Raw genomic sequence first — 17,300 nt, forward strand, 5'->3', positions numbered from 1 at the left:
GTAATGGATGGTTTAGTGACACACAAAATAGTGATGGTGGAGATGTGGCCTGAGGGCTGTAGATAACCTGGATGTGATGAGCTTCTTGCAGTGGGCAACAAAGAGACAACGGGAAAGTCTAACTCGGATTAGGTACTTCGCTTTAAACAAGTAATTAAGAGAGGGAAATCCCAGTCTTAATGCACTTCTTAGGGAGTCACCTGAGATGTAGAAGTCGGAATTATTTAACTTTGTATTTTGCATGCTGTATTGATTTCCTAGGTGCTAATCTGAGGTTGACAAAAAAAACCAGCAGCAGTTCTACTGTATTTTGCAAAATGGCCCATTTTGAGCAGTGAGTTCATTTAAGTGCTGTCTGGGAGGCTGTGCTGTTCCCGTGCTTGGCAGGAATCTCAAGACTAATACCTAAGAGGATTAGAGAGCATCGCTGAACGTTAAACAAGATCCAGGCTAAGCGGTGTGCACCACTGAGCTTGTGCTCCGGGGGCTGTTTGGGGAAGCTGTTACTAGCTGATCTGGAAAAAAAGTGGCCTTGTGTGGGAAATACTCTTCCCTCAGCTGAATCCTTCCCATAGTTTCTGAATCTTATGCTCCCACTTGACGCAGTGTTTCCACCCTCTGCCTATCTCATGGATTCAGGTGCTGTTGTGCCCACTGAGGAGGGCAAATCACAGAATGATTTTGGTTGGAAAAGACCTTCAAGTTTGAGTCCAACCATCAATCCAGCTGTAAGTCCGCCACTAGACCATGTCCCTAAGCACAAATGTTTCAGGGGACACTGATAAATGGCAAATTTCTTTTTCTGTGATGCATTTACCTCTTCTAATGTGTTCTCTTCAGCTTTGTGTTGCCTGGTTTAAGGCAGGAATGGGTGGGCATCCAGCCCACCAACGCAGGGTTGACTGGAGAACTTGTCATAGAAAGCTCAAGCTAAAGCCTGTCCTTGGCTGGTTGAGCAGTCTGACCTCATGGTACATGATTTTCCCTAGAAAATCCACTTATTATGGAGGAGAGGGGTTGGAAGGCAATTTTTTCTTGGGGAAAAAGTGAAGCACTAGGTAATTTAGGTGCCAACCTCCAACCCTCTTTGCCCGCAGCATGTAAAAGAGACAGCATGGATACAGCACTGTGTAATGCCCTGGCATTTCACAGAATCACAGAACGTTAGGGATTGGAAGGGACCTCAAAAGATCATCGAGTCCAATCCCCCTGCCGGAGCAGGAACACCCAGATGAGGTTGCACAGGAAGGCGTCCAGGCGGGTTTTGAATGTCTGCAGAGAAGGAGACTCCACAACCTCTCTGGGCAGCCTGGTCCAGTGCTCTGTCACCCTCACTGAGAAGAAGTTTCTTCTCCAATTGAAGTGGAACCTCCTGTGTTCCAGTTTGTGTCCGTTACCCCTTGTCCTATCATTGTTTGTCACCGAGAAGAGCCTGGCTCCATCCTCGTGACACTCACCCTTTAAATATTTATAAACATGAATGAGGTCTCCCCTCAGTCTCCTCTTCTGCAAACTAAAGAGACCCAGCTCCCTCAGCCGCTCCTCATAAGGGAGATGCTCCACTCCCTTGATCATCTTTGTAGCCCTGCGCTGGACTCTCTCCAGCAGTTCCTGTCCTTCTTGAACTGAGGGGCCCAGAACTGGACACAATATTCCAGATGCGGTCTCACCAGGGCAGAGTAGGCTATGTATTTCACATAGACTTCTTCCCATGCAGAAATTGGGGATTTAAGATTTGTATTTTATCTCCGAATTTTGATCCATTTGGTGCATTTGAAAGGAGTAAGGCATTAAGAGTCTGTGAAGGAGCGGTTTCCTTCTTGAACTGAGGGGCCCAGAACTGGACACAATATTCCAGATGCGGTCTCACCAGGGCAGAGTAGGCTATGTATTTCACATAGACTTCTTCCCATGCAGAAATTGGGGATTTAAGATTTGTATTTTATCTCCGAATTTTGATCCATTTGGTGCATTTGAAAGGAGTAAGGCATTAAGAGTCTGTGAAGGAGCGGTTAATCGACGGCGAGGGTTTGGGTGAAACCCACTTCTGGCAGTTCCTCATTCTGCAGTAACACAGGCATGGCAGGTATTTAAGGGGTAAAAAAACCCCAAACAACTGTGGAAATGTGCAAACTTCTCTGGGTTTTATGAATGAGTGATGGTAGGAAGCAGGGTAGTTATCCCAGTTAGGGTATAAATAGCTCTGGCTCCAAGCACGATTGTGTTTCTGCTTTTCCGCTTATGATCAGGCCACAGATAGATTCCCGATACTCTGCAAGAGGAGTGCAGCCTGGTGTAATGCATGAATTGATCATTCAGGAGAAATAAAGCCAGATGAAGGAGATATCTCAGTCAAAAGCCCATTATCCAGCAGCCATGTAAGAGAAAGGCCCGTGGGAAGCCTTTGCTGCTCCAGCAAGGACTGTTGCCCTCTGTTTATGAGGAGGATGCACAAATTTTGTATAATATTAAACACACCACCTACAACAGAAGTGCCTCATATTATTTCTGCCAAATCCATCTATTTGTGGTATGGCTTCTCCAAAGTTTCCTCTGTTTTTCCCTTTTTGTTTTTCCCTTCAAACTGATCAAACCAGGAGGATAAAAAAGAGTGAATTCCTGTAAACCATGGTAGATGTTAGCATTATTCATTTATCTTTTTCCTGTACTCAGCGTCCTTGCATTGTGTTGCATTTTTTCTATTTTTATTGCCAGCAAAGAATTGTTTCCTACGTTCTTTATTTGGGTTTTGCTCGTTTTGTTTAATTTCTTATACCATAGAGAATTTGCCTGAATCTGCATCTTCTGCATGGAAACAATGGTATATCTAGGTGTATATATATAGGTATATAAAGGTATATATAGGAACTAACTGGTAACTGTTGGGAAAAGCTGACTAATGACTCATGCAGAAACATTATCCTGAATATTAAACATCCTGAATTGGGTTGTAAGAATCCAAATGATGGAAAATAACCGTATGCTGTGGGCAGGGCTAGATTTTGGGAGAAATGCTGGTGGTGTAGCTGTGCTGGGAGAGCCGCAAAGCCACCCGGCTCCATGGGTGGTAGCGGTGGCTGGAGAGCATGAAAACCTTCTTGTAATCGATCAAACTTATGGGTAGGAAAAAGATACTAAAGCAAGAGTGACGTTATGGAGAGGGAGTTGGGTATTTTAGCATAAAAGAGCCTTTTGTCTGGCTAATCTTTGCTGTAGCAGACTATAGTGGCCCGGTTAAATCTGCTTTGTGCGTTGGCACTGCAAGTTTTTCAAGATGGTCTAAGGCAGCTGCAGCCAATTGTATTTGCGCAGATAAGCTGGAACAAATAAGTAAGCTCAGAAAATCTGGCTAGATTTATCTTCAAAGCACTTTCAAGCAGCTAATTGAAAATTATCCAAGCCACCTTCATGATTTCTTGCGTATTATTGCATTAATTTGCCAACAAATGGGAAGTGTTTGGAAAACACACAAAGGATTTGCGAGTGCTAGGCTTTACTATTTGGAATTCCTTTAATTATAAATGTCTTTGCTCATGTGACAATATAAAGCCAGTTTCTACTGCTCTCTTCCATGCTTCAGACTCTGGTGGGGGTAATCATGTAAAAACACATCTCCAACAAGAGCAGTGTCAGCTGGCTGCGCTTTAGGGGTGTTTCTCATTCCTGAGATGTTTCCATGCGTGCAGGACGATGCTGTTCCTGTAGGAACTGCTTATGAAAGGCTCCAGGCTGGTCCCAGTGCCGCTCCCAGGAATTGCAGCATCCTCCGTATCGCTGAACCAAAGGGATGCTTTTTAAAAGCATCCTAAAAAATGCAAGGTTCGCGCTTCGTGAAGTTCCTCGTTGCCAGGAAAGCAATTCAGTGTTGCACATGAACAACCCCATCGTGCCGTGCTTGCTTTTATCTCCCTTTTAACTGAACCAGCACCCTGAGGACAGGGGACTGGTTCACAGGACTGGTTCGTGGATTTATCTCACTTCTGGGAGGTTTTCCCCTTCCTAAACCAGTGAGTGGATTGCACTTGATCCGTATGGTGTTTATCAGCCGCAGCAGAAGTAATACTGATAATCCTCTGAAGCCAAACTATCTGAGAAAAATTCAGTATGTGTTACCGAGAGAAATTAAATGGACAAACCCAGATGAATTTGTCCGTTTGTAGATTAACATGAGCTTGGTACTTGAAAGTGGACTTTCCTAAACTCGGGGTATCTGTTTAGCAAGGTCAGGCGCACTCACACATCTGGGCAGCCACCAAGCAACACCTGGGGCTGCTCCTCCCTGGTTTGCAGTACATTTTCTGATCAGTTTTTTAATCCCCTGTTCCTGTTTCTTAGCAAATATCTCTGTATGTGCCATAGAATTGGAAAAATCATTAAGTCTGCCCATAAACTGCTCAGCTATGGAAAGCAGAAGTTATGAATAGATGTTATTTGCCACAATAATGCCCTATAAAAGCCAAAAGCCATAGAGTGAAAAGGAAGAATAACTCTTACTGGGCATGCTTCAGCAAATACAATTATTTTGCATGTCAGTTATGAGTTAATTTGTAACATTAATAGCAGTCCTCAGCAGAGATGCAAAATGTCTTTAATTGGTCCTGTGAATTTTTTAAATGATCACCTGATGAAAAGCTTGTACGCTTAACTATTAATGCTAAATATTTGGAGGGGAGTCTACAAATTTCATCACAAAATACAAATCGTGTGCTTTCATTGCCTTGCTACTTCAGTTGTAATGTTGGCAGCCTGGAACCAGCTGTACAGCTGAGAAAAATTGACGTAAAATCTTGCAGCAAAATGAGTAAATCTGTAGCTGGGAGATAATAGCATTGGGACTGATTTGATGCAAGCAAGAAATCGCCAGCTGAGTCATTAAAACCAGAGATGAATGGGAAGCAATAAATGGATGGCTCAGATGAATAGGGGTGATTAGGAAGTGCATGAAGTTGGTTGGTTTTTTTTTCCTCTGAAGATTATGTTTTGTCCTCTAAAGTGGCATATGGCTCCTATGAAAGCTGATATTCCCCACGGATGTGTCACTGCCGGTTTATAAATACGGTAAGAGATGAGAAGCAGCTCGGTGGGCAGCAGGGATGGGCTTCCTGCCTGCAGCACCTGGGTCCCAGTCGTTAGTCCAGGTCCATTGGGAGACGGCCAGGATGGGGGCTTTGGGGGCAGAGGAGGCTTCTGTGCATGGGGAAACATCTGCTGCTTGAAGAACAGACCGGTTGCTTTCTTGGAGATGCTTCACTCTGTGTTTGCTGCAAAGTAGGACTCGGGGTAACCAAAGTGGAAGGGGAGGATGATGTGGTCACCTGGGGGAGTGGCACAGACACCAGCTGCTTCAAGGAAAACTTGAAAGAAGAGCTTTACTCTCTTTCCTGACTCATAAAATATCAAAATATCAGTATCTGTTAATGAAATATCAAAGGAGATATCCCAGTGCAGGTCAAGAGGTATCGTTTCCTCCAGGGGGAGGGTGTGCCAATTTGGGAGCTTGTGGCTTCTGGTCCCATCAGTGAACAGAGGTGGGCTTTTTCTACCTTCTGAAATCAGTGACAGCAAAATCAGTCCCTGGCCAAGCAGCCTTTGAACATAACGTCAGGCTGATGTTGGATATGGGGAGTGTGTGTCTGAAGGCAGCTGGGTGCCCATGCAGGAGGTTGTGGAGTCTCCTCTGGAGTCATTCAAGCCCTGCCTGGATGCGTTCCTCTGCAACCTGGTCTAGGTGATCCTGCTCTGGCAGGGGGATTGGACTGGATGATCTTTCGAGGTCCCTTCCAACTCCTAGGATTCTGTGATTCAGGAGGTGTGTTTGGTTTACATTGGGGGAACAGGACCAGTTCCCCCTTAGAGCCAGATCAAGTGCCTAATAATCACTTCCAACTTTACAGAATGCTAAAGCACCCTTATTTATTCTTTCCGATATTGCATCCAAAGGTGAGAAAACAGATTTAGAGCTGTGAGAGTTTTAAGAACATTGGGGTGATGAAAAAGTAAAAAAAAATACGGTCTTACATAGGAGGCTTTATCTCTTTGTGCCACCGTACTGCAACAATCTGTCTCTGCAGCAAAATTGCGATGTCTGCAGTTAGTTTTTGCATTTACATGTTACGCATCAAGGTTACCCTGCACTGTGCTCAGTCAGGTAAAGTAGGAGTTACCCAGAGGAACGCCGGAGTTGCTTGTGCACACCGTTCTATACCAAGCAAGTGTCAGTCAGTTTTTCCAGCAACACACAGATGAGTATTAATTTGTTCACCAAAGGCTGCAGTGTTCCCAGGTTGCAGTGATCTGAACAGGGCTCACCTTAGTGGGAAAACAAATGCCCGTTTTTCCCGTTCCCTCTTGATAAGACTGATTTACCATCTTAGGAGGAACATTTACAGGAACCTCTTGAACAGATATTGGCAGAAAATAGCGGGAAATACAGGATGCTTTGAAGATGCTCTCTCATAGAACAGCTCTTGCCTAGTGTTTTTTGTGTATTTAAGCCCAGCATTTAAGGGAGAACTTGAGGGGTTTTTTTGTATTTCTAGTTCGGCCAAGGCATTTAAGGAAAAATACTCCTGATTTTGGGCATGATCAGGTGCTGAGATGCACAGGAATGAGTTGAGGGGAGGCAGTCTGCATCAGTAATCAGGTTAGAGTCAGCTGCCTCTGCCCTCCAGCTCACGCTGAAATGCCATGGAGTTTAATTAGTTATAGAAAGGATTTTACTGAATAGTTGTAAACAGATCTGAGGGCTTGGAATAAAATCAATCTGACTGTGGAAACTTTTCGGGATAATTATAAACTGTTATTGGCAGGGTGTGAAAGAGAGACCAAAGGACTTTTAACAGTGGGAAACTTGTAGCTGTGCTCACCGTGCTCTGCGGGGAGGAGGAGAGGGACAGAGGCTGTGAGGGTCCGGCGTCTGCTGAGGGTCTCTTCAAGAGGAGGGCTCCAGCTGATCAGGAGACTGCCTTTAGAGGTGCTTTTTTAAATGCTATTGAATGTTTTGTGCTTTTTTGTAATGTTAACAGTGCCCCAATACTTGAGGTACCAGCACACCCCATGGTGGAGGGCACACATCCAGCTGAACTGCACAGAGGAAGGCTAATACTTATTAAAAAACCAGAAGTGTTCTACAAAAGGAATAATATTTGGGGGTTTGGGGCATGGTTTCATATAAAGAAGTGTAAAAATTTTCTCTTCACAGATCAGAATGGTCTTAGTGCCGACCTTTGCCATCTTCCTACTGATGTAAGTGCCCAAAGTTGCATCTCCCAGGTGGGCAAGTCCTTGCTCTCCCACAAAGCCACCCCAGCCACCAGCCCCACACCCTGCTGCTCGCCTCCGTGTCCCCGTTCATGGCAATGCCCCAGAATTCAACTGGAGAAAATGGCTTTTGTTTCGCTCAGACGCTCGACTTCTCCCGCCCGTCTCCACATGCCAGTGAGGCTGGCCGGCCCTTTGGCACCCCAAATGGGCAGGATGCGTGTGGTACCCCGCTGAGCAACGGTACCACATCCTCTGGCGTGCCCAGCCCCTCTGACTCATGTGCCGAACCCCTCTGCTCCACCACCACCCCGGGAGAGGAGGAAACCCAATTCTGCGAAGGGATTAAATACGTGTCGTCCGAAGGGGAGGAACTGGCCTGCGGCTGGGGGGGGTTCACCCCTGGGTGCTTACAGCTCTTCAACACGTCCAAGGGTGTCTTGTTCTTCCTCTGCGTGGCCTCCTTCCTGCAAGGCATGACGGTGAATGGCTTCATCAACACCGTCATCACCTCCATCGAGCGACGCTTCGACCTCCGCAGCTACCAGAGCGGCCTGATCGCCAGCTCCTACGACATTGCGGCCTGTGTCTGCTTGACCTTCGTCAGCTATTTTGGGGGGAACGGCCACAAACCGCGATGGCTGGGTTGGGGTGTGCTGGTGATGGGCTTGGGCTCCCTGCTCTTCGCCTTGCCCCACTTCACCACAGGACAGTATGAGGCGCATTCAGCAGCGGAGGTGGGGATCTGCGGGGGGAACCAGAGTCTGCCCTGTGCCCAGGCGGCCTCCAGCCTCTCCAGCTACAGATTCGTCTTCATGCTGGGGCAGTTCCTGCACGGGATGGGAGCCACGCCGCTCTACACGCTCGGCGTCACCTATTTAGATGAAAACGTCAAGACCAACTACTCTCCTGTGTACATTGGTGAGTCGAACTGGAGGGACAGCTCGAGCCCATGGGCTGGATGATGGGGGCTGAGCCAGTCCCTCTGTCTTGGCACCAGAGAGGCCACCTTGAGCAGTGTCATGAGAGCTGCTCCTGGCCTTTTGTTCCCAATGAGGGGTATTATGGTAATTGGAGGGGAGCGGCAGCTGTTGGGGAGGGTTTGGTTATTTACAGGCAGGTGCTGTAAAGGCAGCTGGGCTCGCTCCTGCAGATCAGGGGGTGCCTCCTGCTCCTGGCCAGGAGCAGAGCCTCATCGCACTCCTCTGTGTCACTGATCACTTAGCAAACACAGTCCTATTTGGTGACACTGCTGAAAGGAGTGGCCTTTGAGCAATTTCAGAATTTAGCAATGGGCTATGTCTGCCCATACAGTTGTATCAGAGGCTGTGCAGGGAAAGGAGATTACAACGCTGGGATTAGTAAATTGATTATCTTTTCATGGCAGCAAACCAACATAAGTTCTGGTAGTCCCACATTTAGCATAGACATTGCATATTGTCAGTGGGGACACAACGCCACTGCTCATTGCACCAGCAGTTGGGATGTGGCAACGAAGTCAGCTACATCCCTGCTAAATATTAAATCAGTAACTACATAAAAAATGGTTTTCCAATGAACTGATTTTGCCTGCCCCATAGCATAAAAACTCCCAGGTTGGATGCGAAAAGTTTCCCAGGCTGAAATGCTGCTGTTTCTCTTACACGTCTTGTTTTCCCTTTCAGCTGTTTTCTACACTGCTGCAATCCTTGGGCCTGCAGCGGGTTATCTGGTAGGAGGAATGTTTCTAAATATTTATACTGAAATTGGCAGAGAGTAAGTTGCTAAAAAATAATCTTGTTCCTTTTTGTTTATTCTGTTTCCTTTGGGGTGAAAAAAAAAATATAATAATGATAATAAACTGGAGAAATGACCTGACGGCTGGGTGGAAATGTGCCTGTGGTGTTAGTGCGGGTGGGGGCGGTGAGGCTGGAAGGGCAACTTGTGTTAGTGCTGTTGCTGGAAGAAAATTGCTGTCAGCTTAAATCCTTCCTCACGCCGCGCTGCCTGCGCTAATGAGGCTACGAGCAGCAGGTGAATTTTTTGAATGAGTTCCCTGATGAGGCAATGCTACCAGCAGGGCTGCTCGTCCTCCTGCTCATCCAGCCAGGATGCTTAGTCCCTCCTTGCTTTTTTAATATTTGTAATGAATTCTTCTTTCTTTACAGGCTCTGTGGTAGGTGAATGGGTTAAAAAGGGGGAGTTGGTTTCCAGGGGAAAGAATGGGTTATTTCCACTGGTTTTCTTGCAAAGAGTGGCTCTGCAGTGGAACAAGGATCCTCGCTACCCCCAGAGCATGAATGAAGTGGGGAGAGGTGAATGCGCAAGCCAGAGTTTAAAGGAGAATGAAATGCTGGAGTTTCCCAGGCTCATCGAGTGTTGTGCTCTCTCTGGTGTGGCAGGAGGGGTGGTGGATGTGGAATCCCCAGCAGATGCCATGCGAGAGGCCAGAACTCAGTTTCCTTTGCTGCCGTCCCTCCCTGCCATATCCCCCCGACACCAGCAAGGGGTACACCGAGCTGTCCTGTTCTGGTCCCAACCGCCCCCTCTCTCCCTTCTCTCCTTTTGGCTTTGTTTCTTGCAGGATTGACATCGCCCCGGAGAACACACTGTGGGTGGGGGCATGGTGGATCGGCTTCCTTGGGGCTGGAGCAGCCTCCCTCCTCATCTCCATCCCCATCCTGGGGTACCCCCAGCGCCTCCCAGGTACCTTCAGGAAATTGGGGCTGGTTGTCGCATCCTTACACATGCAGGTAGCTGGGGATGAGGCAGAGGAAGAGCTTCCAGTGCTTAAATTGTAATTCCTACGTGGATTTCCCCCCCGTGGCTTTCTAGCTGCCCCTTTCCTGGCTCCCCCCTTGCAGCCGTTAGTGGAGGGAGGATGTTGCGGTGCATTTCCCCCCCCTTGCAAATTCACTGTTTCGGTGGAGCATCTCATATCTCACGTGCTTCTTGCTTTTCATTTGCAGGGTCCCAGCGGTACATTGTCATGAGGGTGTCAGAGGCTCATCAGCTGAAAGATGGGAGCCACAAAAAAGCATCGGATCCGGACTTTGGGAAAACTGTTAAAGATCTGCCTCGGTGAGAACCCCCTCACACCTGAGGGTCAGGGAGCCCTCTCCAGCAGTGAGAGTGATGCCCCTCCAAACTGAGCTTGCTTTTTAGGATGCTGGCTAACAGGTTTTGCCCATTGCCAAAATGATGCTTTTTCACAAAGTGTCTGTTCCCACCAGGGGCTCTCAGTACATGGGCTGAACTAGAAATGGTGCTAGAAATTGCATGGAAGAGCAGGGGACAAGGTGCTGGTCCTGTCTGTGGCTTGCAAAAGCTCACGTCCACGTGTGAAAATTCACCTACCTCATGTATTACACTCTGAGTTTCACCGAGAGTGACTTGGTACCAGCCTTTATGTGACAGGAGATGCATGGGCATTGCCATCTCATTCCCTCTCCCTGCGGCATGATTTCTTCTGTCTGCTTGGGTCTGGCCTCACCTGGCTCAACTGGGTGCTGTTCAACATCACCTCCTCCCCATCCCCTCGGGGCTTCTCTTCCTTTCCTCTGTTTCTGCTTGTGTTAGATCCCTGTTTTGTCCTTTTGATAAAAGCAAGGAAACAAAACCTCTGACTCCTATAGCTCCATTCCAAATCTAGGGAACAAGATATCCTGCACTGTAGCTTTCAGTTCCCATTCGCTTTTGTTCTTAGTTTCTTTTCTTTGCCTTTGCATCTTGCAGCCACTTTTTATGTGTTGCCACTTCTTATCTCTCCTCAAAGCAGTGCCACAGCAGCACACATAATCTTAAAGCCGCTGCTTGGCTCCGAGTGCACCAAAGAAGGGTTGGTAGGATGTGGTTTAAAGAGATCTGGGTGGGAACAAAGCAAGTGGCGAAAATAAAAGGCAGTCTTTTAACCTGGAAACATTTGCTATGGATCTTTGAAATATTTTATGATTTTTTTTTTGTGTGTGTGTTGAGTTGTATTTCAGTGGAGGGCAGGGGGAGAGGCGCTGCTTTATTTGCAGCTGGGGTTTAGCTGCTGTGCAAGCTGTGGATGTTGCAAGTACCTGGGTATCAATTCCCTTTGAGCTTGCAGTCAATAAGGGATTTTTTCTTTTTCGTATTTCTCCCAGGACTGTTCTTAGGGAGGAGTTTGTGTCCATGTGTGATGGCTGCCCCATGCAAAGGCAAACATTCAATGCTGCCAAACCCTGTGCCACTGCCAGCGATTAATTCGGAGCTTTAATTGTGGTATTTGCCATCATGCTGGCAGAGGAGGGTTGAAGCAGGTGCTCGATACGGGAGTTTTCAGCAGCGGTTGCTCTGTGTTGTGTCAATGCAACTGCTCACATCGCTCTGAAATGCTTGGAGACTTCATAGGAAGTTTACCAGGGGTTAAGGCAGTTTTATGAAGAATATTACATTGAACAGATTTCAATACTGTTATTAAATGGCATTCTTGACTGGGTGCCATTTTCCGAGGTCGCGGCTTCTTCTGCGCACGGAAATTAAATTCAAAAACCTGCATTTAAATAACGATAAGGTTCTGACTAAAACCAGCACAAGCAGGGTAGCAGAGAGGGCTGAAATGCAGTGGTTGATACTTTCCTTGCTTACCTGGAACAAAGCTCCCTCTGCTGCTGGGTGAGCTGAGCAATGGGTCTGGAGACAGCCCTCCCCTGGGAGCATCTTCTTTCACCCCTCGTTCTTGACGAAGAAGTATCCAAAGGTGGGCAGCACCCATCAAACAATTCAGATCGATCCAGGCTTTAGTGTGGTTTTTGCTTGAAAAGAAAAAACCCAACAGGCTGTGGTGTTCCCTGCTTTTGATTACTGAAAGGGAAGTGCCTTAAAGGGTTGCTATTCTGGAAACTTGCATTGAAGAGGAGATTGCATCTGTGCGTGCAGCTCTTGGGGACACGTGGACCAGGCTGGGAAGCCAGGCCAAGGGACGCTGCTGCTTTTGTTTTAGGGAGGGATCTACGCATTTTCTCACAGTACAGACAGTAAGAGTCTCGCAAAGATAAGCAGAAATACTGATGAAATAAAATACTTTTCCATGCCATCAGGTCCTTTCTAAGTGAGCTTAATGAATTGCTGTATTCACAGTGCAGCCTAAGAGCAGGAGCTTACAGGAATGCAGCCCATGCAGCTTAATCCTCTGCCCTGAAGAGACTTCTGTCTTAATTCTTGGGTTGAAAAGGCCTGATAAAATTGCATTTTCCTCTCTCTGGTTCCATGTGATTGCTCTCGTGAAATAACCCCTGCTGTCAGTGCTGAGGGATTCAAACAGAAGACACACAGAGCTGTGCCAGGAGAGGAGGCTTTGTCCTAGGAAGCTGCAGGATGGGGTTTGTGAGGATCGCTCACCGGTCTGTCAAGCCCTGAGCTTCAGCATGAGAAGTTGTGGTCAATATTTCACTCGTCTCTCTTGGGTTAGGTGGCAGGGTGGGGCTTCGGTTTGTCTCATGGCTTTACTTCAGCTTCTGTGCATTTGAAAGGGAGGATGGTTTACATTCCTGGGGGATGTACGCGGTGGTGGTGACAGGAGGTGTCATTTTTGCGTGCTGGAAAAGTCCTTGTTCACATGCTCTAAGATTGCATGACTACCTATTTATCATTATTGACTCATTTATCGTTATTGATTCAGTAGCTTGTGGCCGTACTGTGTCACAGTCTGGCGGCCCAGTGTCCTGGGCATGCCAGTGTTCCTCAGAGGAGCAGGTCCTGGTTGTACAGGTGGTCCCGACCTACTCAGCAGCATCATCACATGGGGAAAGAGCACTCAGATCCCTGCAAGAACTGAGGACAGTCAAGACTATTCAAGACTTAGGTGGTTTCTGGGTGTGATGAAAACCCTACTGATAGCAGTGAAAAGGTCTGTGTTGACTTTGGTAGGGCTTTATATGCCATAGCTCCTTGCAACTGCCTCTTCTGTCTACAAATAGATTAAATTACTGAGTAAATCCTTGCTGTTACTCTGAAAGGAGCTCCTTCCCACTTTCCTACCTGCAGGTTTATCCTGTAGCCTTCAGTCAACAGGCACAAAGTCACGCTCGTGCCAGGGAACAACTCCTCTCTCTTTTCTATTGTAAAAAGACGAAGGCGTTGGACCACTTCTATGTTGGCCACGAGGTCTGCAAGAAGTGTTTTCTTACTAAGAGAGATTAGGCTTTGCGCTTCCAAATAAAGCACAGTCAAAAAGATTGTTCCTGGTTTAGTTTAGTAAATGAAACTAATCCCAACAGCTAGACAGTGGGTAGTATGAAGCCTCCTGTAATCAAGGTGTAGAAAAGCCTGGTATTTCTGTCTTTCAGCTTCTTTATTATTTTGGTATAATGAAATACTCCACTTTACAAGTTGCATAAATCTGATGCTGAGCCTCAGCACGTCTCACACTTGGTTGTACTACAGTAGATTTTCTCTGGTTTCACATTTCCTCCAAAGCAGTAGATGGAAAGTGACTGTGCTTTTCAATTCACCGAGCATCCCCCTGCATCCCCATCGCTGCCTGTCTCAGAAATGGGGTGATCTGTGGTACTGCTCCAGGCTGACTTGGGGAAAGTCACGTGGCCGAATTTCAAGTGTTACAAAATGCTCCCTGGAAAGCAGCGTCAACCTCCTTAGTCCAATATCCGAGATAGTGAAAGATAATTGAGACCATCCTGTGTGCCCGAGGGCCTTTCTGTGTCTCAGAGATGGAATCGTTGCTGGATCATCTTTCTGCATATAAATGACACATGGCAATTTTTCAGGCATATCTATGGCTCTCTGCTAAATCCCAGTAAGTCAAGAAGAAAATGTATACATTAATCTTCAAGTAAAACTGTGCTTAGATGGTGGGAGAAAGATTGCTTTCTGTTTTCCAGTAGGATATAAGGTGTCTTGGAGAGGCTTCCTCCATATAAAAAGGCTTGCGTGGTATTTCCCTCAAGCTGCAAAACATCCATGGTTATCACAGGTTGTTATTCTCACGAGGACAGGGGCGTGCATGAGTAGGATGTGCATACGTGAGTATGTGGCACAGCTTTGTTCCCTGTTCTTAAGGAGTCCCAAGATAACTGCCGTCAGGGGCTGAAAAAACCTTGAAATGGTTGACATTGGTGAGGACCAGTGTCCTTTTGGTATTGCCCCATTTAGGGATAGAAAATACTCAGCCTGACCCTAAGAGTTGGAAAAATGAAATCATGTGTACAGAAATTGTGGGTGCCCTGAGTGTGAGTTACGTCACACACACACACTGCTGGTATCCAATCCCTATTTTGAACATGCACATGAGATACAGACCCATCTGGTGCCCTCATGAGATCCACAGAGAAAGTACCAGATTATTTGCTCCTGTTTTCAGCGTTTGGTTGATGTTCCTCAGATTGTCTTGGTGGTGGGCTGTAGCTATAAATGACAGCCAGGGTAAACATGTCTGTTAAGCTCCTGAAGGTGGTCAGGACAACACCCAGTAGGGACAAGAGCCAGAGCAGGTTGGGACATGAGAGATGTTACACATAAAAGCAGATTTTCAAGGATAAACTGTTGATCATCACCAGCAATGGAGACTGTCTCCCTGAGAGCACCAACATCTGCTCCATGCAGGTACACAGGGAGAGGTGAGGGTGTCCTCAGCATCCTCCCTTGGCTGGTAGGACCTGATGAGCCTCAGTGGAGAAACCCACTGCTCTTTCAAACTGCAGTTAACTCCCTTTTGGATTTTTCTTTCTGTGGTGGGATGCTGCCTCATCTTACATGTAGTTCTTTTGATTTGAAGATGGGGGACAGACCCAGAATCAAAATATTTCCCAGTGATTCAATTCCAGTGTATTTGTCCTTCCCAGGTCAGTACTGCTGCTTCTGAAGAACCCCACCTTCATCTTCCTCTGCTTAGCAGGAGCGACCGAAGCCACCCTCATTGCTGGGATGTCCACATTTGGACCCAAGTTCCTGGAGTCTCAGTTTAGTTTAAGTGCCTCTGAAGCTGCTACCTTTTTTGGTAAGAAAACCAGGTTTTTGCAGTGTTTTCCCATTTTCCTTATAAGTAGAAGAGCACTGTAGGCCATTTAGAATGGAGACAAACACGCTTTGCAGTTCATTTACAGATGCTTATCATCTTCAGCTATGAGATAGGATCGGTTCCCATCAGCACATCTGTACCAAGTGCATTTTCAGAGCTGTATCTACTGCATCAGGAAGAAATGTGTCACTTCTGTAGCCATCTGTTACCCTCTAGAGGAAGGCAAAATCACTGTAGTCTGTTCTTTCTAGTGCATCACCAGGAAACACTAACTAAATGTAACTAAATTAACTAAGTTTCCTCTAATGAGGAATGTCTGAACTGAAGGACTGACTTTATCTTTCCTTTTTTCCAGGTTACCTGGTCGTGCCTGCTGGAGGGGGAGGCACGTTCCTGGGAGGATTCCTTGTGAATAAATTTAAACTCCGCTGTTCAGGAATCATCAAGTTGTGTTTACTTTGCACAGTGTCCAGTCTGCTGGCTATATTCATTTTTTTCATTCACTGCCCCAACATGCCGATGGCAGGAGTCACCCAGATGTACGAGGGAAGGTAATAACAATTTTCCCATCTCTATCCAGATAAACTGGACTAAAAGTGGGAATCGAATCTTCAGATGGAGATGTCTCCATGTGAGCTGGTCACTTAAACTCCCTTTGTAGATGTGGGAAAGATACAGCTCCAGGGCATGTTTCAGGTTCATGGTTAAAATTGGATGAGGTGAAACCCTTCCCAAGCTTGGCTTTATGCTGCTTGGGGATCCACCACATCTCTTACCATTCCCCCTTCATCTGCTTTACCCATTTCCTCCTGGAAGATGATGTTCAGTGTCTCCCCACTGACTGCTCCTGTGTTTTCCTCAGTGCTTTGCCTGGTGGCCACCTAAACCTGACAGCAGCCTGCAACGCCAAGTGTGGCTGCCTACAGGAGACCTACAGCCCTGTCTGCGGGAGTGATGACATTATGTATTACTCCCCCTGCCACGCTGGATGCAGAAAAGTGTCCGAAAACCTCAGGAATGGCAAGAAGGTATGTCTGAAAGCACTGTATATTAACAAGGCAGTGACCCTTCTTCTCTGGTGTGTTTTGGTTGGCTGGACAAAAGTGTCTGCAGGGTTGTGCTTTGCTGCAGATCAGTGTAAAAACCCGGTGCAGGATGGATGTTCTCAGGCACGACCTGGGATGAAGGCAGAAGGGACCCTGAGGTCACCCTGCTTTGCTTCCCTCAATGTGCCCAACTTGGATTTTGCCTGGCTCTGGGTCAAACTACACTGAAATCCGTGGTAAATCACCCAGGCAGGCAGGGGAGGTTAGTGGGCTCCTAATTCCTGTCCTGGTGCTTGCTTTGGATCTTCAATGAACATGATGCACCTCCACATCCTTCCAGCACAGCACCCATAGAAACAGGCAAAGACTGAGAAGAGTAATGATGATGTTTGGCGTTCAAGGGCTGCCTGGCAAAGTTAATTTCTCTTATTTAATTACGTGTTTTGAAACAGAGGTGTGTCAGGAATGCAGCTTGATTCCTGCTTCCCTTCACTCCAGTAGTAAAACCAGCTGTTTTCTACCCTCCCTGAATTTCTTTCTTTTTAAAGCTTTGACACTCTTAGTGCTCTCCCTGACAAACCACCCTCTGACCTTTCTTTCTTAGGTCTATTACGAGTGTAGCTGTATTGAGAAAACCCTCCTGCCCGGCCATGCAGAAGCAGGGAAATGCACCTCTTCTTGTGCAAAAAGGCCCCTGCTCTTGTTCTTCATGTTCGTGGTGATCCTATTCACCTTCCTGAGCAGCATTCCTATCCCCTGGCTGCCACTCTGCGGTAAGCACGGTGTCACCTCATCCTCCGTTGCAAGAAGCCCCAATATCCACCTCTCGTGTGGGGAAGGTGTGATGGGAACCACCTCGTTGCTGGTTCTTGGAGACGTCAGGACTAATTCCCTTCCCTGTCTAGCTAGAAAAGCAAATTTTAGCATTGACAGCTCTATCCTCTGACATCAGGCACCCATGTGCATGTCGCAGTTTGTAGCAGCGGTGGGAGGACCTGGCACTGGGGTGAACC

General features: G+C 46.9%; 1 protein-coding gene across 1 annotated transcript; it reads left to right on the top strand.

Annotated features, from left to right (window-relative positions):
* Positions 1-7,352: 7,352 nt before the first annotated feature.
* SLCO4A1 (solute carrier organic anion transporter family, member 4A1) lies at positions 7,353-17,060 on the top strand (the record flags this gene model as incomplete). The annotated part of the gene is made up of 8 exons (XM_010186392.1): positions 7,353-8,181; positions 8,925-9,015; positions 9,824-9,945; positions 10,209-10,320; positions 15,066-15,220; positions 15,597-15,792; positions 16,104-16,269; positions 16,892-17,060. Coding segments are annotated over exons 1-8 (1,840 nt in total), but the record flags the coding sequence as incomplete, so codon positions are not given.
* Positions 17,061-17,300: the final 240 nt, after the last annotated feature.

The sequence above is a fragment of the Mesitornis unicolor genome, unplaced genomic scaffold (genome assembly GCF_000695765.1).
Source record: "Mesitornis unicolor isolate BGI_N332 unplaced genomic scaffold, ASM69576v1 scaffold9126, whole genome shotgun sequence".
In the NCBI taxonomy this organism is placed as follows: domain Eukaryota; kingdom Metazoa; phylum Chordata; class Aves; order Mesitornithiformes; family Mesitornithidae; genus Mesitornis; species Mesitornis unicolor.